This window comes from Euphorbia lathyris, chromosome 2, assembly GCF_963576675.1.
Source record: "Euphorbia lathyris chromosome 2, ddEupLath1.1, whole genome shotgun sequence".
Lineage (NCBI taxonomy): Eukaryota > Viridiplantae > Streptophyta > Magnoliopsida > Malpighiales > Euphorbiaceae > Euphorbia > Euphorbia lathyris.
In genome coordinates, this window is record NC_088911.1 from 76968549 (window position 1) to 76992340 (window position 23792).

At 37.2% G+C, this 23792-nt stretch overlaps 1 protein-coding gene across 1 annotated transcript; it reads left to right on the forward strand.

The window, feature by feature from the left end:
- Nucleotides 1-107: 107 nt before the first annotated feature.
- Nucleotides 108-6970, forward strand: LOC136217146 (MAG2-interacting protein 2-like). Its single transcript, XM_066003731.1, has 7 exons — nucleotides 108-117; nucleotides 365-614; nucleotides 801-1018; nucleotides 1498-2503; nucleotides 3081-4054; nucleotides 5236-5324; nucleotides 6884-6970. Exons 1-7 carry the CDS (start codon nucleotides 108-110, stop codon nucleotides 6953-6955), a joined length of 2619 nt encoding a protein of 872 aa, XP_065859803.1. The 3' UTR covers nucleotides 6956-6970.
- Nucleotides 6971-23792: the final 16822 nt, after the last annotated feature.

Genomic DNA, 23792 nt, shown 5'->3' on the forward strand with positions numbered 1-23792 from the left:
AATAGAATCTGCAATCACAAGAACAAGATTAAGAAACTGATAACCTTCAATTCTCATTTTGATTTTGGTTATGAGAAGCTTGTTCTACCTCTATCAGAGTACGCTAAATGTCAATCTGTACATCTCTCCCATAATTTGGTGATGCCAGAATAGCAGAATAATGCTAAATGAGAAAAAAGGAGGGTTGAATGCACGAAAGATTTTATAAGATTATTATTTCATAAATGTCGTATAGCCCATTATTGTGCCTGCAAACTGAATAATTAGTAAATGTAGAGGGTTTTAGCAGAAGTACAATAAACTGATATTAATGCTTTGGAATCTAGAAGAAAAATATGCTGATTTTAAGTTCATTCTGCAATAGGTTCCGTTTTCAAACTGAAATTGTTTCCAACTTCTTTCAATGATCCAGGTAGCAGCCTTCATTTATTTACTTATGGGGTTTGGTCAGAATCTCATGATATTCTTGGAATTGTTGACGACACTGATACACTTTACTTTATCAAAGTAAATGGTGAAGAGGTTATGAGAATAACTAAGAGAGATTTAAAAACAACTTTTCCAATTATAGGCATGATCCCACAGGACAATACTGATGCCCATGGATCTTGTTTGTAAGTGTTCTCTTCTACTCTCTTGTTGGTCAGGGGTCTTGATCTATCTATTGTGTTTAATATCATTTGCAAGCAGATTCTTTAAGCAATTTGTCTTTTAGAATGCGTATGTGCAAATTTGCATGTGCCTCGTGGAGTTGCAGAATTTGGCTGTATTATTAAATTTGGGAAGATTTACTGGTGCAGCTTCATCATTCTTACAGCAGATGGATTTCTTCATCAAATTGAAAACAGCCAACAGCCAACTGACTCTATTTCCTCCAGGCACATATCAAAAAGTGGGTTAACCATACAGAGACCATTCCCTAAGGACATTTACTGCTTTGACTATGATGCGGAACATTCTTTGCTTCTCATTGTTGGTAGTTCTGTTGGCACCTCATTACTCTCCAATTCGAGTCGAGGTATTGCTAAGTACCCTTACTTTCCTTTTACGATTCAAGTGAAGTTTGGATTAAAGATCTTTTTGTGATTAGTTACATGATTCTGTGGCATAATTTTGATCTTGATTTTGTGGATAGCTGCTATCGATATGTTGACTATATATTTGCCTTGCTTTTGAAACCATGTTGTAGTTGTGGAGTACTTTTTTTTTTCTTTTCTTTTTAATTATCCCTTGTTATTTGACATATGCGTAGTGCGACCGGGCCGCCCTTTTTAATTATCCCTTGTTATTTGACATATGCTTAGTTTGCGACCTTTGAAGATCTAAACTTGACAACTGGGTCCTACTTGACTTATCCATGCTTGATTCTGATATATATATATATATATTTTAAATTTGATTGTTATTATATTTTAAGCACCATTAGATAGATGGGATTTTTTTTTTTATATTATTTTCTTCTTGTTCTGTGCTGATGATTTATTCATTTGCTTGCAGGTTCATGTGATCTTTTGCTTTGGCGTGTATCTCATAATGTGGATCTAGAGCCACTGTCCTCTGTGCAATTTGAAGGGTTATACTACAAACCAAAGAATGATGCTGGTCAAGTAGCATATCCAAAGGTGCTAATGTCACCACAAGGCAACTTCGTTGCTACTTTAGATGTAGCAGGATACCTGCACATTCTTCAGCTGGATAAAGTACATAGGTCACTTTCAAGCTTTTCCATTGGAGAGAGATTAGGCTCACGGACGATCAATGACTTAGCAAACATAAACAAAGAACTTTTAAGTGATAATGTGGATTTTAGTTGGTGGTCTGATCATATTGTGACTCTTGTAAGGAGGGGTGGAATTATGATTATGTTGAATATCCTTACTGGCTCTAAAATTAAAGAAAATGATTCCATATTTTCGATGCCTATTTTAGATAGAGTTCGACAGCTTCAGGGACACTTATTTCTTTTAGAAAGCAAATCATCAGAAGAGAGGGAAATTTCATCTAATCCAAGTGAAGAATCAAGAGGCTCACATCATATAGAGGAAATAATTGAAGATGCAAGTGATCAGTTTGACTCTTCCAGCCTGCGGTGGAGATTGATATCAATTTCACAAAGATCAATTTCTGAAATGTACAATATTTTAATCAGCAATCATAAATATCAGGAGGCATTTGATTTTGCTAGTCGACATGGCTTGGATAGAGATGAAGTTTTCAAATCACAGTGGTTGCGGTCTTGCCAAGGAATAAATGAAATAAACATGTTTTTATCCAACATTAAGGATTCTGGTTTTGTACTTACTGAATGCATTAATAAAGTTGGACCAACAGAAGATGCTATGAGAGCATTACTTGCATATGGGTTGCATGAAACTGATCAGTACCGATTTTCAGGATTAGAGGATTACCAGAGGAGCCAAATTTGGGATTTTCGCTTGGCTAGGCTTCAACTATTGCAATTTAGAGACCGGCTGGAGACATATCTTGGAATAAACATGGGCAGGTATCATACTCTCTAGATGCTCACAGCAATAATTATAACAGAGATTTTTGGAATATGCTTTCTACTGTATAAACTTTTATACCAGATTCAAATTTTAGCTGGAAATTTTCTTTCTGTCTTCTTTTGGCGAAAGAATGTTAAGGTGAACAAAAAATGCTTTTAATGGAGCACAGAAGAGAAAGAGAGATCATAACTAGAGAAAGGAAAACCTAAAATGAAAACACAAAAATCAATGGCATTCAAGCTTGCTTACTCTGTCTATCTGACCTACTGTAAATTGATGGATAGAAGAAAAGGATAGTAATGCCTGCAAATCACTGTGATTTCATTTTTATTAGTTCTCGTGGTAGTTTTTTTCCTGAGAATTGAAGTGAGGGCTTACTTTTTCCCCATAAGTGATGTAGCTTATTTATATATGCATGCTTTCATTTGTTGATTGTCATTGATTCAAAACAGAAAACTATTGAAAGAAATGAATATCTACAAATCAGTGATCAATTTTTTTCTATTTATTATATGCATCCATTGCCCTGAAAGTTTCCACCAACTGACAGCTTAATGACATAGTATTCTGCAGGTTTTCCATGCAGGAGTATGGAAAATTCCGTGTTTTGCCTTTAAGTGAAGCTGCTGTATCTCTTGCTGAGAGTGGAAAAATTGGTGCTCTGAACCTTCTCTTCAAACGCCATCCTTATTCACTTTCCCCTTCAATGTTGCAAGTATTGTCTGCTATTCCCGAAACTATTCCTGTTCAAACATATTCACAGCTTCTTCCTGGGAGGTCCCCTCCTATTGGTGTTAATCTTAGGGAAGAAGATTGGGTTGAATGTGAGGAGACGTTAAGCTTTATCAACAGATTACCTGAAAATTATGAGTTTAACATTCAGATCAGAACAGAGCCCATAGTTAAAAGGTACCCAGGCTATATTTGGCCATCAACTAACGAACTTAGCATTTGGTATATGAATAGAGCTAGAAATATTGATTGCTACAGTGGCCAACTGGAAAACTGCCTCATCCTGGTTGACTTGGCTTGTCAAAAAGGCATCTTTGAATTACAACAGTTTCACAAAGATATTTCATACTTACACCGGCTTATTTACTGTGATGAGAGTTATGGTGATATATGCATTAGTATTAGCCTTGTGGAATGGGAACGGTTATCTGATTATCAGAAATTCAGAATGATGCTCAAGGAAGTCAATGAGGAAATCGTGGTAAAAAAGTTGCATGATATGGCAATTCCTTTTATGAAAAATAGGTTTTCTAACTTGTACTCTATTCCTCAAGATCAAGTTAGCAATAGTCATATTTCTTTAGACCACAAGGAGTCATTTCTTGTGAGATGGCTTAAGGAGATTGCTTTGGAGAATAAACTAGACATATGCTTGATGGTTATCGATGAAGGATGCAGGGAGTTGCAAAGTAAAGGTTTCTTCAAGGATGAGATTGAAGCTGTGGATTGTGGTTTGCAATGTGTATATATCTGTACACTTACGGATAGATGGAGCACATTGGCCGCCATATTATCAAAGCTTCCGCAGAAGCAAGGTATGCTTTGTACTGTGTTTATTTGATTTATATGATATTCTCATCTGAGTAAGCACTCAATCGCACAGGGAAGAGATTAAGCTGTTAATAGATTCTGAATAGTGCAACCAACTTCTGGAGAGATTGGTTCTGCCGATGTAAAAGACACGGTCAGAGTTTATATAGGTTAAAAGGAATATATGCATAGTTGTTAAAGGTGCACTGAGGTGTTAAGGGTCCTGGAGCCTAGGCGCCAAAATAATAAAAATATATATACAAAATCTACGTATAAATATTTGATACTAATATCACTAATACTCTATTACTAGTTAAAGCATAAGTCATGATGAACCAAAACATACACGTAGCCACACAAACAAGACAAAACCACATAAAAACATAATATTAAATGTCAAAAGCACCAAGTTAAGTTCATAGAGACATACTTAACTTAAGTACCTAACTAATGCTAAACTAATAAGCATTCAATGTCAATGAAAAAGAACTAAAAAAAACTAATCATCATCATCAAGATCCTCCTCAAAGTTGATATTGTCCTCTCCAAAGTCTCCACTATCATTTTCATCTCCAGTTTCCTCTTAATATTCTTGTTTTGTTTTACACTTTTACTTGTATTAGATCAAGGGTTAAAATTAAGTTCACTTATATTAGATCAGTTGTTGAGACTAACCAACCGGTAAAAAAACCTAACCAAAACACTAAATGTTACTAAGGCGCGCCTTGATTAGGTTTAGACTGCGCCTCGCCTAGGGCAATTAAGGCTCACTTCCTTGAGCCTTGCGTAAGGCGCACCTTTTTAACAACTATGAATATATGATACATGTATTATTCTATACGTACCATATAGGACGAGTTCATAGCTAACATATAGGAGAAGAGTTGTTCCATCTTGTGGATGTCTTTGTCTTTGTGGTATAGCGTTGTATTTGAACATTTGATTTTTAATCTAATTTGTCTGAAAAAGCCACTTCGAAGCAATGATTGCTATCATTATCCTTATTTCAATAAATATGTGTTTTCTGACTGTGGATGTGGATTTCCTTCAATTGAATCCAGAGTGCTGCAGTAGACTGGAATATATGTAGATATTTTATGCTTGTCTATTTGATTGTATTGTTACGTTAAGTTTGAAGCTGAACTCTTCATAATTGGGCGTTAGAGGAATTTTTTTTGCATTGCAGATTCTGAAATATATACCAATGACCTTGAGGAAAGACTTAAACTCGCTGAAGGACATATTGAAGCTGGAATGCTGTTGACATTTTATCAGGTTTGTGTTTTCTTCCATCCATTACTGATAATTGTGAGAGTTGGTGATATCTCTTGGTGTGATATAATGGATGCACTGATCTTGCAATCGGTTTGGGGAATATTCCCAGTGTAGTGCATTGTTTAATTAATTTTTCTTCAGGACATAGTGGTGCTCGATTAATTGACTCTTTTTGTGCTCTGTCACATATCGAGCCTTTGTATGAGATTCAACTATTGAAACACTAACTGCTATTTGACATTTCCATTTTGTTTCATGATTTAATGGCAAATGCTACTTCTAAAGCTACCAAACCACCATCACGAAAACCACTGGCCAACTATAATCTCCCCATGTCCTGTTACAGTTTAGATTGGAAATTATCCATAGTCTTGCAATTTATATATATAAAAAAACAGCAACATAATTCTGATAGACAAATACACTCCAAACTGAGTGGGCATAACGACAATCATGAAGAATGTCAATCATCGACTCCACCTGCATACATTCCGAGCACTCCCTTGTCAGGCTCAGGTGATGATGTTGCCGCACTTTATTTGATAGTACTCCGTTGTATAGCACCTGCCAGATGAAGAAACCTAGCCGTTCAGGTACTCTACATCGCGAGATAGTCGACCAGTCAATCGACTCTTCCTTTAGCTCGGGAAGAGCACCGTTGATGCGATTCGCATAATGTTGCTTAGAGACAGAATCAAAGCCAAACTATTCCAATCCCAGCCTTCATTCCCTTCCAGTATGATGAAACATACTTAGTGATCTTCTTTTATGTAAAGGAACATTCTTAAAACGAGTTATTTTTAAAACAAGGTTACTGGTTATAAATAACCAGTTTACTAGTTATAAAAATAACCAGTTTTATTGGTTTAAACTTTTAAATGTTAATATCTTTTATTTAATATAATTGTTTTTTGGTATGGGGATTCTCCGAACCCCTCCCCGAAACCTTATGAAGAGGGGATGGGGACGAAATAATCCCCGAAATATTAACTGGAGATTCCCTGAGACTGTCCCACAAACATTGGGGACAGAGTAGGAAATAAATCCCCGCTCCCGCCCGCCCCATTGCCACCCTATACTCTGTTTTGTGTAGATCATAAGGGGCAAAAACGATATGTTGAAATTTCAAATTCCAGACCTTGAAAAAATGGGTCATACATTGACAAAAAAACATGATGTTAGTTCTATTAGTCATAATTCATAATATGCAATTATAATTGATTGATAATGTGAACTTAAGATTGCGTCCTTAATGAAATAAAGAAGTATTAGTCTTGTTTCTGATAATAAAGTTTTTTTTTTCCGCTTCATAACGTATCGAGTTTGTGTTTGCCAATTTGAGTCTTGGGGAGGAGGAAAACAGAGGTATTTTGATTGATGCTGGAGATCTCAATTCAGAGTAGGTGAATCTAAGATGATGTCTGGTTGGCAGATTCCTCTTTGATAGACCTCTGAATTTTCAGGCAATGTGAGATACTTTAGCTTCCCTATGGAAACCAAGAAAATGACTATACATACGATCAATCAACTCTAATATATTCCTCTTTCAATTTTTCCAGGAGATTGATGTGAGAAGAGTGTATGATAAAGGTCCATGGATATTTGACAACAAGTTCCTGATTGTAGATTGAATGAATCAACATGAACTACCAACTGAGATTCCACTTTTTTCACATCGATGTTTGGGTTCATATCCGAAAGGGTGGTTGTGCTTATCATATATCATACAGGAAAATTTATCATCTCTGATCCCGGCAATTTTCAGGGTATTTAGAGAGAGTATATGAGAGTTCGTATCTCTATAAATGCCTGAAAACCGCTTTTGAGAAGGCTAAAGTGAAGACGATCAACTAGAGATGGGTTCTGGGTAAAATTTTGTTATGGAGAGAATAAATTTGTTTATTGCGTGTGTGTGTGTTTTTTAGACCATACAGATTTCTCATGTCCAAAAGTTTATGATTCACTGATGGAGAAGTTGAAAAGTTCTAGTGCCCTCATTTGCTTGTTCCGACAAGAAGGAAGCAGATCAACAAAGGTGCAAAATAGCTGGTTTTCGAGGTCCGGTCAGACATCGACGACGGCGACCAGGGAGTGGTGGTGATAAGATCCAAAAGAAAACTCTCATATTTTGTAGCATTAATAGTGGGACTAATGATGATGTTAGTAGAATAATTAATATGACAGATGATTATGAAGGAGGCGTAAATCATGGGTCAATTACTGTGGAAAAGTCCAAAACAGTTGTCAATAATATTAAACATGAGTTTGGAGCAGATGTTGTGGTTATGGAAGTAATCGTATAAGGAAATGAGATATTTTAAATGAGGGGGAGGAGGCCGATTCAAATAATAATTTGATTATGGATAAAAAAAGGGTTTCAGGTGGGCTCTACTAGACATGTTGGGTCAGCCTGGTTAGGCGTTGGTGTTGTGCTTAGAGACAACGCTTTTTCGGTTAGGAAAGATGGAGCTATTGGTTTGAGAGGCTCTCAACTGGATTACGCTTAAGGATTTGGGTGGGGCGAAGGTGGAGTCAGATGTGTTGTTAGTGGTGGAATATATTCATTAATCATATTTCCATTCTGCTTATGGTTCAATTATAAAAGACTGTAAAAGTCGCATTTCTAGTATCATTGATGTTTCTGTTAGATTTATAGGTCTTTCTATGAATGGGTGACTCATGTTTTAGCTAGGTCTTCTCATTCTTTATCAGAACTTGTAGAGCGGGATATTGTGTCTCCATACTTTATTTACATTCTTTGTATGCTAATTCCGTTTAATGAAGCTTATTTTAAAAAATGATTGATTGATTAATGTATCGTATTTCTTCTTGATAATAAGAAAGGTAATAAATACGCCTTGAATTTCAAGAAAATTATTAGGCAAAAATCATAATTAAGCCTATGGACTTTTTTATTTTAAGGATCAAACCCTTGATCAATTATTTTTCCATATTGAGCCCTTGATCATTGATCTCATTATGGATCCGATCCTAATTTAACTTTTCTGTCGAGTTTGGGCAGCACACGTCATTATGGAAATTCAGATTGTTGGCATGGACAAATAAAAATAAGAGTTTCTTGATTCCGCTTTAACGCTTTCCATAGTTATAATATATTATTACGATTTTTAGTTTCACTATACTTGTTAATGTTTATTCCTTGCTTTATTCTTATAATTGATTATTGTGTAGGTTGATTACAAATTCCGAAATTCAATAGGATTCTGATAACATCCAAAATGTTATCAAAGGACCTAAAGAGTAAATCTCCCAATAGTAAAAGAGATATCATTATCTTAGTCGGACACGTGGAGAATATGATGCGCAAGGATATGTACGCCATGAAGATTCGCTTAAAGAGATACCACCTGGGTGGATACAACCAAAGAAAGGTCCACCCACAAAGCATCAATAACTCCTTATTAAGAAGCATTGAGCGTTATAGCTAGATAGAAGGGTGTAACGAATAAACATCCCAAGCAAGCTATAAATATCCAAACGGCTATTAAAAGGCATTGAAGGAATGAGATGGTTAAATCTGTTTCTCCCCCCTTAGCTTAATGATAGAAGTTATGGGAACGCTATATAAATACCCCAACTATAGGAACTAAATGTACACATTCATATACAGATTCTAAAGCTTTTAAGTTTATTCTAATTCTTTAAGTTTGTACTAACTTTGGCATCGAAGGGTCTCCCGCTGAACCCAGCGGCATCTTACAGGAGGAGATTCCAGCCAAATGAACTTTCACAAGTTATCAGCTTCATATAGGTGTTGTCTTACAGGAATTGACAATCCGAAAATTGTAGGAATTCACAAGCCACGACACTTATGGGCCCTATTTTCTAAATCTATAGAATTAGAATCGTCTTAAAAGGGAATCACGATCTAAGTACTTAACGGAGTTGGTCAGTTTATATATAACCGTCTTTGCAAGAGTAAACTGTTACTTGTGTATAATCTGAAATATTGTTCATTACGTGTTGTAACTTAACACCATCTCTCTCATCCCATAAGGGCTTCAACGCTAAAAACTGTCTCACATATAGTTTAGAAGTAGTTCATAGTTGTCACTCAACTCAAACGACATGGTACACTTATCCCTCAATTGTAGCCATAGAGAGAGATTCTCGAGTGTTCAGCTTTGGAGTACTACTCTACGGCGCATCAACTCCTAACACCAAAATCCATTTACAACATGTTCTTCCAAGCCCGATTTCTAGCTTGGAAGACCCTGCTGGAACTCAATTTATGTAATTCATTTTTATTTTTTACTCTCTTTTCCCTAGTCAAGAAACTTATTTTTTTATTTATCCATATGGAAATGAAAATGTCCAAGTCAACATTCTGAATCCTTTAACATCACGTATTGTCACAACTCGATGGAAAAGTTAAATAATGGTTGGATCCGTAATAAAATCAATGATCAATGGTTCAATATAGAAAAATAATTGGTCAAAAAAGGTCAAAATGTAGGGTTTAATTATGGTTTTTGACAAATTATTGTGTACTATTTCTGACCTCATGATTCTTTTAGTGGATTACTATACCCAGCCCCAATTTCACACTTCCAGCACCGAAAAAAGACGTAACCGCCCTTTAACCAAAAATTGAAAATTTCAAACCCTCCCAAACTCTCTCAAACTCTCCCAAATACATTTGATCCGAAATCAAAGACAACACGTTTGATGGAGAGCAATCCGTTATCACCAGGAAGAGACGAGAGTGACGCTGTCCCTGAAGTCGATGTATTTTTCCGATTAAACTTCCAGTGAATTCTGTAAATTTTTTAAATTAAAAATCGCTGGTTCGGCCCTCGGGCGTGTGAGCATCACACCTCACCATATGGTGAGGCGTTTGAATATTATGCCCCACCACATGGTGAGGCGTGATGCTCACACGCCCCACCATGAGGTGGGACGTGATGTGTATACGCCCCACCATGTGGTGTGGTGTAATGCTCATACGTCCCACCATGTGGTGGGACGTGTTGCTCACATGTCCGAGCTTATTTCTGGCGAATTTTCGGGTTTAGACACTGAAACGCTGTAGAAATATCCCGTGTTGGAATGTAATGTTCGTTATTTATCATTTGCAGGAGGTTTCGTTTGAAGATTTTGGCTGAAACGACATTGATTACAGTTCGCAGTTTTTTCCCAAACAAACGTTTCAAACATATCATGAAGCTGTTAACTGGGCAAAACAGACGGAAATTGGGATCGGCTTCGAGTTAACCACAACGTCGCACAAGACAGGGGGCAAGTCAAAATGGATATTGGTTAAATGTGCTCGTGGTATTAAGAATTATAGAAGGAAAAAGGGATATGGATATGGAGGAAGTAGTACGGAGGGATACAAAAACAAAGTACTGTGGTTGCAAATTCCAGATAAAAGGTTTTGGAAATCGCTGAATTAGGCGGTTGGGTGGTGAATGGGATTGCTGGAGATAGAGGACAGCACTGTCATCAGTTGGCTGTATATCGTCAGAGCTACAGACAGATGAGTGGACTAAGCCCGGGTTCCAAAAAACTTGTTCGTGAAATGAGTTCAGCTCAAGCTAAGCCTTGTGCTATTTTTGCTGCAATCAAAGAAAAACATCCGGAGGATTGCCCGGCACAAAGACATGTCTATAACTACAAGGAGAAAATCAGGACTGAGAGCTTTGAGGGTCGGGATGTAATTGGTCAGTTTTATCGGCTTGCTATAGATAAGGAATACGTACATTGGACGCAAGCGGTGCCGGGCAGCAATGTTGTGACTCACTTATTTATGGCACATCCTACATCGATCACACTGTTCCGATCTTATTACTTGTTTGTTGGTATGGATTCAACATATAAAACAAACAAGTATAAGATGCCATTCTTTGAGATCATTGGAATGACGCCTTCAAACAAAAACTTCTTGATCGCCTATGCAATCATGAAGGATGAAACTGAGGGAAGTTATATGTGGGTGTTACAAAAATTGAAGCTTTTGCTCCAACCTGATGTGCATCCGACAGCCATTGCTACGGACCGGGAGTTAGGACTGATGAGACCGGTTCATGAGGTATTTCCTCATAGTCATCATTTATTATGCACATGGCATATTAATAAAGATGTGGAGGATAGAGTAAGCAAGTTGTGTGGAATGAAGAGTTTTGGTGAAATTTTTAAGAATGCCAAATGGAAACATATAATTGAAGCCTCGACATTAGCCGAATATGAGGCGGCAGTGGTAGCCATGAAGAATACTACTGCCAACTGGCCTCGTGTGATAGAATACGTGGAGACCACATGGCTAGTGCATAAAAAGAAGTTTTGTCGAGCATGGACGAACAAGGTGTTGCACTTAGGAAACACCACAACCTGTCGAGTGGAGAGTTCACATGCACAGTTGAAACAGTGGTTGAATTCATCTACTGGTGCACTCGATACAATGTGGGCGAAGGTGCACAAGGACATTGAAGCTCAGATCGATGCGATCAAGTAAGACATTTATTCTGTTATTTAATTTAATCTTTTAAATTGTAATACATTAGTTTTGTAATCCTTTACTGTATATAATCGGATACTCACTCGAGGACTCGAGAAGAAGATCTACGGTGGCTCACTATAAAGAACCTTTCCAGTATCTCGACTTACGTATTTCACATAACTGCTTGCGTGTACTGAATGATGAGCTCAAGCGTATGCGCGGATTGAGTATGGATGTGGTAAGTGAATGCGGATGCGTGTTGCCCATGACTCATGGCATTCCGTGTGCATGTGAGCTTAAAACGTATATTGACACGGACACATCGGTCCGTGCTGACCGCATCCATCCTTTTTGGAGATCTCTTGCGTTTGAAGGTTTGAGTGACATACCAGTTACTGCTCCCGTATATGCTGACGGGTCTGAGGATCACCAGTTTTTTCACTCTCTTGTAGAAAAGGTTGAAAAATTAGATCTTTCAATGATGCGTAGCATATCGATAATGATTCATGATCAGATAAACCCGGAACAAAATGGCTTCAAAGAACCTGAGGTCAAATACACTGTTAGGGGTAGACCAAAGGGGAATTCATCAACGAAACGAAATCCGAGTGCATGGAAGTACAGTCAGGCACCACGAGGTCTAGCACGGTCCTTAGGTTCGAGGAGTAGTCGTAGTCGAGGCTGATCCGCATCCTCATCTGTGCATAACAACGAGATGTCGGGTATATTTTATTTTAGTAATATATATGTTGAAGTTAAAGTAAATATTTTTTTTGATGAATTTCATATATTAATATTTTCATCCGGATTTGATGCGGATATTGCCGGTTACCACCATTTACATCGGGTTCAAGGTCTCATCGTACCATTTATTACTGGATACCATGATGTTGTAGCAGATGGTAACTGTGGATTTCGTATTTTAGCCGATGCCATCACCTATAACCAGGAGGGTGGAAGCTGATGAGAGTGCTCATAGAGAATGAGATGCGGGCAAACCGTGATCTGTATGCGCCAGTGTTCGGGAACGGATTCGATGCTGCCCTCACGCGTATTAAATGGGCTGGAGCGGGGTGTAGTGAGTCCCACTGGATGGTGAGTCCGGATGACTTATATGTTGCTACATCTGTTTTGAATGCAGTAATATTCCTTTTTACTACATCACAGTTAGGATGTTGCACTATACTGCAGATGCGTTCGGACGATGGAAGACCACCAGAGCGAGAGATTGTGATTTGTCATTTGGGGAGTTATCAACACTGCATACGTCTTTATTTAAGACCTGGATTTCCAGTGCCTCCCATTGCCACCCAATGGCGTATATTTCGTGATCCGAGTGTTCGTCACTTGGACAATCTATACGCTGAAAGGAGAGCGGCTTCGACTAGATTATATTAGTTTTATGTGTTGTAATTAATAATATTTATTCATGAATTTATATTATTGTTACTGATTTTAGTTAAAATTGTATCATATTTATAGGTTTTAAGTACAATTCTGTAGTTACGGGTTTAACGGCCTATTTACAGGTTTAATGGCCTATTTTTTTTGCCTTTCCGTCACGCGGTGTGGCTATCACGCCTCACCGCATGGTCGGGCGCGTGGCTATCACGTCTGACCACATGGTGAGGCGTGTGGCTATCATGCCCGACCACGCGGTGAGGCGTGATAGCCACACGCCCGCGTGACGGAAAGGCAAAAAAAAAAAAAAGCTTTTTCACCCCATAATCCATGAAAGGGCATTTTCGTCCTTTCACAGGGCTAGGGGTGGGAATTTGGAGCTGGGTTTAACAACGCCCTTCTTTTAGCGTTTCAGAAAATGAGGACCATTCTTTTTTTTTTTTTCTTTTATCAGAATTATGATAATGTCTTGCCACGGTTTTTTACTTAAATATTATCGTATAGTATATTTTTTTCAGTTTGTTTAGATCCTTTTGGATCCGTATGCTTTCTTTCTCTTTTGAATGATAAGATAACCATTCCATTCAAATTGGATGAGATCGTGTCGTTGCTTTCACGAATCCTTCATTATTTACATGCTATTTTATTCTTTTTTTACCATTCTTAACTTTGAACTATTAGCAACACCTTAATTAAAAAATTAAAATTCAGAATAACTATTTCCCATTCAGCTAAATCATCATTTACATAACAAAAAACAAATTATTAAAAAAAATTAAATTAACGATTTTATAATAATAATTTAATAGTTAAAACTTATAATTCATATTTATTCACTCTGATATTTATATTTTATGTATTATAATGGATTTAAATAATTATATTTTAGATTATATTTCTACAAAGAATTGTGATACTTATATTAAAATATCGAATACAGTAGTATATTAAAATTGAACAAATTATATACTAATTGAGGTTTGATGTTGAAATCTGATTAATCAATCACATAGAGGTAACGAATTTTGAATTCAACGGCAATAGAAAATAAATATTAATATTCGTGTTTCTTCAAATTGTTGAATATTATAGAATAGAATAGAATAGACCAATTGAATTATTCGTTTGAAAATTAACTTCATCAAATTACATTAGCAGAATAGCCTAATGTTTATATGTAAATCTGGTAAGAACATTACTTTAGGTGTTTATAACTAATTTGGAATTTAATTGTGCTTTATAGCCTTTATATTTCATTTTATTCAATATTTATGGAGACTATTTTACTCTTTCTTTTAATTCAAATCAGACCCAGAATCACTTGGATATGGGTCGGGGTTTTGGAAAAAAAAAAGGATTGAAGAGGGTTAGAGAGCGGATAATTTCCGGCCACCATATTTTTTTTTTTTAATTTTCTTCTCTACAAGTTATTTTTCTGAATTTCTTTATGTAGATGTGTGAGTAATCGTTTACGGACTGGCTATGAATTGCTTTTCTCATTTTTATGAATGTTATTGTCTTTTATGGTTGTTAGTAGTATTTTTTGCATTATAGAAGTAGCTAACCTATATTTTAGTTGAATACAAAAAAAAAAAAAACTAGAGAGAAAGGAAAAAAATGCAAGAATGTCAGCGAGCAGGATCAAAGGATTATCAAGTCCATACTGAGGGTGACAACATCACTTGATACAGGACGCTACCTAGGATTACCATCTCTAATTGGGCGTTCCAAACGCAATATTTTTGTTTTTTGCTGGATAGACTTCGGAAGAGATTCGGGAACTAGGGGTATAAGTTCCTCTCCAATGCAGGGAAAGAGGTATTGCTCAAGGCTGTGGCTCAAGCACTTCCAACTTATTGCATGAGTACTTTTTTTTACCGAAATCTATCTGTGATGAGCTTCAGTGAATCATGAATTCGTCCCGGTGGGGCTTGAAGGAAGGAGGAAAGAGAAACTTACGCTGGTATGATTGGTCTACTCTGTGTCGTGGTGGATGAAGGTGGTCTTGGGTTTTGAGATTTACGCCTGTTTAATTTGTCACTTCTAGGGTAGGAGGGATGGAAGCTGATAAACTCACCTAACACTTTGGTAAGTAGAATGTTCAAAGCTAAATATTTTGCAAATGAGACTTTTCTCTAAATTAGGCAATAATTCTAATATGTTTGGAGGAGTGTTTGGGGTTCAATTGAGTTGTTGAAGTTGGGAATGCGATGGCGGGTGGGAGATGGTTTGCATATTAAGGTATGGAAGGATCATTGGATTCTAGGTCTGGATAATTTCATGATTAACTCTCACTATGTGTAGGGTCTCAAAAATTTGACGATTTCAGAATTGTTTATTCTCGGAATGAGAACCTGGGATACTCAGATGGTTAATGTTTGTTTATGTAAAGAGGAGGATGCGAGGGTGTGTGCCATTTTGCCTCCTGTTAGACTAGTGGATGACGTGATGATATGGGAGCATACGAAGAATGGGGTATACTCATCGAAATTGGGTTGCAAGATAATAGATACAAATCAGAATGTGAGGGCTCCAATTGCAGGATGGCCAGAATTGTGGAAGATGGTCATTCCGCCGAGAATCAAGACATTTTTGTGGAAAGTGGTGTCGGGCTACTTGATAGGGGTCGAAAACCCTATCTTTAGATACGGTTTTTAGGATAGTTTTGATTAGTTTTCATTCGATAAGCGAGCATTTCTCGCACTTTTATGCATGTGTACGTGTTATTTACTTTTAGTACATGTTTTATTTACTTTTGTAGTTTCTAGCCGTTTCTGATTGTTTTCAGGCAAAATATTGCCAAAATAGCACACACGTAAACTACATCTTATTCATTTCGGCTAATTGATCCACCAAAGGTCGCACCAAATGGCGTGTTTACTCAAATCTAACGACTGGTGGGTCAATTTAGCCTCTCGACTAATGTTTTTTGTAGTTTATGTGCGTGTGTAGATGGGATCAAATTCGGGCTAAAATCGCATCTCGGGGACCCCCGACAGTCGCTCGGTGAACTACGCATCACCATCCCGTCGAACTGGCCTCTGCAGGCCAGCCCGGATAGCTGGCTGGCCCAGCTTGACGAGCTGGCCTACGGGAATCAGTAAAAATATTGATTCCTGGACCCACGACTCCACGATTTCGCCTCCACTCTTCCACCTGCATTAGGAAACAAGTTAGACTAGGTTTTAGACACGAAACTACAACTATAAATAGGACTTTATAACATTGTATTAGATATCTTTAGTTTTGTAAAGAAACCCTAGCCTCCACCCTTGAAGAATCCTCCTCTTTCCTTCGTCTGCCATTGAAGAACACCAACCTTTGTGCTCTAGAAGATTATTCAAGGCTTCCATCCTTCAAGTCCTAGGAAGACGTCTGCATTGGTCGACAGGTTCCCTGAAAGGGATTTCCTTCTCTTTTACATTCTGTTTGCCTCTGATCCATTCTATGAATCCTAGGCTAATTGTATCATCATGACAATACTTTCTTCATCTTTAATATTAATCTAAGTTTTGTTTTATTCAATTGATTGTTATCATTATTCTGAGTCTTACGCTTTGCTTTTCTGGGTTAACTCATTCATAAATCCAAATATTATCTTGGCACATATTGCGAGCTGAATCTGACTAAGTCAGAGCCTATAAGATTGACAACCTTATGGAAGCTTAAGCCCAAATTTCTGAGCCTTAGAGCTAGTTTCGTCCTTACAAGGAAATCACGCGCTAGGAACCATAGAAGGATAAGTAGGGTTAATCTCCTTAAGCACAAGTGACTCCGTTAGGGTTAACAATTGAATGTTAAAATAGGATTGGAATTGATATTATCGTATCACCTCATATCACTCCAGGTTAATTTACCTTTCTAAAGATCAATTAGGAGTAGACTTAACTTAATTAGGAGTAGCTTTAATCTAATTAGGAGTAGTTTAACTTACAAACCATCAATCTCAAACCCCCCATAGCCTAGATAACATTAGAAGCCTAGTAGTTTGGTACTTGCGGTATAAATCCTGTGGATTCGATACCTGGACTTGTCCAAATTATTACTTGATAACGACGGGGTACACTTATCCCTTAGTGAGTCTCTTGGAGCGTAAGCTCACGGTGCATCACTGCTTACCGTTGTGGGTAAATCTGATAGCACGTCATATTGCAGTTCCTGAAAGCTGTGTTTTTAGTCCATTGGCCCAAGTCAGGACCGAAAGAATTTATTATATAAACGAGGTTATTACTTTATCGAACATTCATTTATCGAGGTTTAACTGTAGTCAATTAACAGCCTCCTAATATCCATGATTAGTTAGCTATAATCCTGTATTCTGATTAGATTAGATTTACTCTTTTTTCAAATATTATCTATTGTATCTTCATTAATGTACAACTCTATATAATTAAATATCAATGAATATCAAACTCAGTTGAGATTAATTATCTTCAAGGTATCAGAGCCTCTTGTGGTTTAACAACCCTGCATACCGATTAATATTTTTTTTGCTATTCTTCTTCGACAAACACCATATCTGCCAATGGAACCAGTTCTGCTTCCTCACAGACCTCAGTACCTGACATTCCACTCACCCAATTCTCTTCTCTAGTCTCATAGAAATTAACCTCAACTAATTATCTATTGTGGAAGACACAGATAATGCCCATTCTCAAAGGTCAAGGGTTGGCACATCACATTGATGCAACCGAAAATCCTCCTGCTAAAGAGATGTCCACTGGAGCTGTTAATCCGACTTATAAGGTCTAGGAACAGAAGGACCAATAGGTCCTCAGCTGGATCATCAATTCATTATCTGTAGGCATCTTGCATCAAATCGTTGGTGCAGAAACGACACGTGATGCGTGGACCAAGCTTATCAAAGCTTACTCCACATGTTCCCGATCGCAGATACGCGATCTCAAACACCGGTTACATAATCTAACACGCAATAATGATTATGTTTCCGTCTATCTTCAAATTGTAAAACATATTAGTGATCAGCTTACCGCTTTACAAAGCCCGTTCCAGAGGATGATCTTGTTGCAACCATTCTCGATGGCCTCAGAATCGCCTACAGGCCCTTTATACGAGCCTTGGAGGCTCGAATGGAACCAATAACCTACGATGGTCTCACTGGATTAGTGCTAAGCGAAGAATGACAGTTTGCCTGTGAGGCCCCTCTTCAGTCATTCACACTGTCTGTTAACTTTGCTGGCCGATCCAACAATGGTAGGGGTCGCAATTTCCAAAGTTGGGGTCGTGGTGGTAATTACTCGGGTCAATTGTTTAATCATAATAACTTTACCACTAATGCTCCTCTCGATGTCAGTACTATAAACTGTCATAATTGCAAAGGAGCTGGCCATATTGCTCGGCAGTGTCCTTCTCCAAAGATGAACAAGTCATTTCGTACCAATTTCAAACTCACCTCCAACATGGCTACCACATCAAAGACGAGTTCGACTAATTGGCTTATGGACTCTGGTGCGACACATCATGTAACTGTTGATCTCAGTAACGTTAATGTTCACTCTGAATATGATGGACCTGAAGAGGTTGTTGTAGGTAATGGCCATTCTATCCTGATTTCTCATATTGGCAATTCCAAATTTCATGTCTCTAATTTTTCCATTCAGTTTCAAGATATTCTACATGTTCCTCAAATAGTTAACAATCTGTTATCTGTATCTTCATTAACTCGAACTAATTCTATTTAAATTGAATTTTTTCACTAATCACTTTGTTTTGAAGGATTTGGCGACCAAGAAGGAGCTACATCGGGGAATCAATAAAAATGGCCTTTATACTCTATCAATTCCAAAGTCGTTGCCACATTGAATTCAAGCTTTTCATGCTTCCCTTCCATTGTGGCATGCTAGATTAGGGCATGCAAACTCACAAGTTGTTAAAAAGACTCTAAGTCTGAATAAAATTCCATTCAATGACAATAAAGATTATACTTTATGTGATGTGTGTTGTGTTAGTAAATCTCATCGATTGCCATTTCCTAAGTCCAACTTTATTGCTAATGGTCCTTTGGATTTAGTATGTTATGATGTTTGGGGTCCTGCACTCGTTCTTTCTCATGATCAATTTTGATACTATGTGTTGTTTTATGATCATTATAGTAAATTTTCATGGCTCTATTTTGTGAAGTATAAATCAGAAGGTATGAGTGTATTCATAAAATTTCGCACACTTGTTGAAAAATACTTCCAACGTCCAATTAAAACATTTTAGTCTGATTGGGGTGGTGAGTTTCAAACACTTTCTCAATATCTCTCAAGCAATGGAATTAATCATAGAGTCTCATATCCCTATACACCTGAGCAAAATGGGTATGCTGAACGTAAACACCGTCATGTTGTAGAGACTGGTCTTTCCTGTTACATCATGCTAAAATACCTAACATATTTTGGACTTATGCGTTTGAATGTGCACTATATGTAATTAATCGGTTACCAATTTCTAGTATTAATTACAGCACTCCTTTTGCAAATTTGTTTGGATCTACTCCTAAATATGACATGTTTCGTCCCTTTGGGTGTTTGTGTTATCCCTGGCTTCGTTCGTATAACTCTCACAAATTACTTCCACGTTCTAGAAAATGTGTTTCCTTGGTTACAGTAAAGTTCATAAAGGATATAAATGTTTTGATTTGCTTACAAACAAAATCTTTATCTCACGTTATGTTGTGTTTAATGAACAGGTGTTCCTGTATCAAGAGTTAAATCATGCAACTCATGCAATGTCTATAACTGATCAGTCAGACTCGTCAGCTCCTATTATTTTCCCTCTCGTTAAAAAAATGTACCCTGCAATTTAGCCAATCCCAAATCTGAACCAACCCAATGTTATAGAGCAGCAACCTGAAATCAGACAAATTGACAATACAAACCCGAATCCAACTCGTGAAACTCATCTTTTGATTACTGCTGTCGCACATAGTCAGATTCCCAGAAACAGCCCCGTCGTTCCCTTATTGGTTGATCCTTCACGACAATCAGCCCCATCAGCTCCGATAACTACAAACCAGCAGCCTTCTCCATAAACAGACATATATATAGCTCCATCTCCCAACTTATCAGTTCTTGCAACTTTACCGTCCATTACTAAAGTCCACAAAATGATAACCCATTCACAAACTCGCACATTGAAACCCAAAGTTCATCAAGCAGTTATCACAACTGAAACGCCAACGTGTTACAGTAAGGTGCTAAAAACAAAGGAATGGTGAGCAGCAATGACACTTGAGTACAATGCATTGATTAATAATGGTACATGGGACTTGGTACCATGTGATAATGTTACCAACAGAATTGGCTGCAGATGGGGTTTTCGGGTAAAATTGAACCTGGATGGTTCAGTTGATCGTTACAAGGCCCACTTAGTTGCCAAGGGGTTTCATCACTTAGTTGCTAATGGGTTTCATCAGCAACCTATACTTGAGTACGAACAAACCTTTAGTCCCGTCATAAAGCCTACAACCATTCGAGTTATTTTATCATTGGCTATCTCCTATGGTTGGAACATACAACAACTGGATGTATCAAACACATTTCTTTATGGAACGATTGATGAGGAAATTTATATGGAACAGCCACCTGGATTTATTCATCCGCAGTTCCCAACACATGTGTGCAAGTTGATGAAAAGTTTATATAGGCTAAAGCAGGCTCCAAGAATGTGGCATAAATGTTTAACAACTGTTTTATTGCCCTCGGTTTTCAATGTTCTCGAGCTGATTCATCACTTTATTTTTTACATGATAAAAATGTCCATCTATTTTGCTTGTTATATGTCTATGACATATTGATCACAAGTTCTGAATCAGCAGCTACTCAAAACCTTGTTCTTCAGCTTCAGTCGAAGTTTGCAATCCGTGATTTCGGACAGTTACGTTATTTTCTTGGTCTTGAAGCAACATGGACAGCCACCACGCTCCATTTAAATCATCAGAAATATATCAATGACTTACTCACACGGGCACAAATCCTAGGTGCCAAAGGTATCTGAACCCCGATTTGTACTTCAGAAAAATTAATGGTTGATCAAGGCGAACCATTTGATGACCCACACTTGTACCGCATCATTGTTGGTGGGCTACAATATGCTACTATTACAAGACCGGATGTGAGTTTTACAGTCAATAAGGTCAGTCAATTTATGCACTGTCCTCGTGTTGATCATTGGAAGGCTGTAAAACGAACCTTGCGTTATCTGCATTCAATGCCATCGCATGGCTTACTGTTTCACAAAGGCCTATCTCTTGCGATCACAGGCTTTACTGATGCAGATTGGGGAGGAGACCTCGATGACAGAAAATCAACCTCAGGTTTTGTAGCTATCTCGGTCCCAATTTAGTGTATTGGCGCACTTGAAAACAACAGACTGTTTCCCGCTCATCAACTGAGGCCGAGTATTATGCACTTGCATGCCTAGCATCAGAAATTCTATGGTTACAGGCCTTGTTAAATGAAATTGGACATCCATCGCCATCACCTCCAAGTATGTGGTGTGATAATTTGGGAGCCACTTATCTCACTGCTAATCCGATTTTCCATGACCGGTCAAAACATTTAGAGATTGACTTTCACTTTGTTCGTGACAAGGTAGCAAAGAAACAGCTTCATGTATCATACATCTCAACTCTCGATCAAACAGTAGATATTTTTACAAAGGCGTTGGCCAAGGCTCGATTTCTTGACATTCGAAGCAAGTTGATGGTTCATCCACCTTCAACTTAAGTGGGGGTGATAAGGGCAGTTCGGTTAAGGGTATTTTGGTCCACCCAAAACCAATTGAAGTATTCGATTAACAGCCTCCTAATATCCAGGATTAGTTAGCTATAATCATGTATTATGATTAGATTAGATTTACTCTCTTTTCAAATATTATATGTTGTATCTTCATTAATGTACAACTCTATATAATTACATATCAATGAATATCAAACTCAATTGAGATTAATTATCTTCATATACAACTGCATTTTAAGAGTATTAAAACTCTTATATGTGTAGGAAAATAGACAAGCCTAGGCGTAGCGGAATAATAAAATTTTATTTATTTTATCTATTTTCCTTTTTCAAGATCTGTTAATTGTTATTTCATATAAAGAGGGATAGAAAGTAATACTTTTGGTGAAGAACTATTTACGGTTGCAAACGAAGTGCCCACAACTTCTTATTATCAACTCGTGAGCAACGAACTCAACACAGAAAAACAAAACTAATCAGTAATCAACCTTTAAAATAGCAATCGCAACGATTGCCTCTAACAGAAATCGATACGAGATCAAAGAGAGAGTAAGAAATAATGTAAATTAGCCGAGACGAAGACGGAACGGTTCCTCCCTCTTTTATTTTGTGTTGGTCGAATTTCTGGGGTTAGGGAGTCTATTTATAGACTTCTCAAAACCCTAATCCCAGTTGTGTTAGGTAATTAAATAATCAGAATCTCATTCGGAATAGGATTGCTAATTAGATAATTAAATAAACACTTTATTATTATCTAAATAATAACTAATTATATCTAGATAATATCATTAATCAAATTAATAATTTAATTATTATTAGGGATAATTAATTAGAGTTTCAATCGCATTAAAATTTCTAATTAACATTATCAGATAATCCTTTAATTTAATTCACAACCATAATCAAATTATAATTATTAATTAAATTAATTATCCCTAATTAATCTACAAATTTCGGCCCATATATAGTGTCTCACTAATTACATTTTTGTCCTCTAGTTCCAAGTCCCATATACGACCCATTAGGTCCTTTATTGCCACTAGCCGTATATATCCTTTGGAATTAATTCATCTTGATTAATCCCAACATGTATATAACGGAATACCGTCGCGAGTTGTTAGTAACAGAACTTATGATATTCTCCCAGAGCAATTAAGAAGTCAGGTTGATAACTGACGTTAACCTTTCAGCATTAGGTGCAGTATAATACGATCATTCATCAACTATATCCTGTTGGTCAATTCCTTATAACCATGGAACGTGTCAAGGTTACATATAGCGAAGAGTTCGTTTTACTTGTACAAGTTGAATTTACTCTGAAAGATAAGTTAAGTGAAATTTCTATTTCTACTCTTAACTCTATCACCTTGCAAGGATTTCAGTTAATTCACCACAAACGGCCATATGGATATATCTCCCATTTATCAGCAGTGACGAATGCTCAATCTGATATTAACTATTCTGCAATTACTTTGTGTGATACCCAACCCTGCTCTCACACACCCTAGGCTCTCACCTGTTGGATCGTGCTCGCACAGAATCAAAGTACCAGACTCCATAATCCAGAATCACTAATTAACGAATGTTTGAGTCTGAGGATTAGTTATACCTACTAATACAAATGAGATGAACAGTTGACACTTTTAGATAAATTAATCTATGCTGTTATCTTAAGTCGGGTCTCAATCCGAATGAACTCCCTCACCGGATCCATGTAACTGTCTAGATATCTAAATATCTAAAGCTTGTGAGATCATCTTTCTATCTCGACAGAAAACATTGTTACATGCAAGTCTCAACAGTAATATGCCAACCCCTATAACATATTACTTGACTTGGGTTGGTTTTAAGTCTATTGGTCTA

Bases quoted from the DNA above. Each gene is read 5' to 3' on its own strand.
- LOC136217146 (XM_066003731.1), top strand. The intron at 1,019-1,497 runs GTATTGCTAAGT...ATTTGCTTGCAG, and splicing joins ACTCTCCAATTCGAGTCGAG to GTTCATGTGATCTTTTGCTT. The intron at 2,504-3,080 runs GTATCATACTCT...AGTATTCTGCAG, and splicing joins CTTGGAATAAACATGGGCAG to GTTTTCCATGCAGGAGTATG.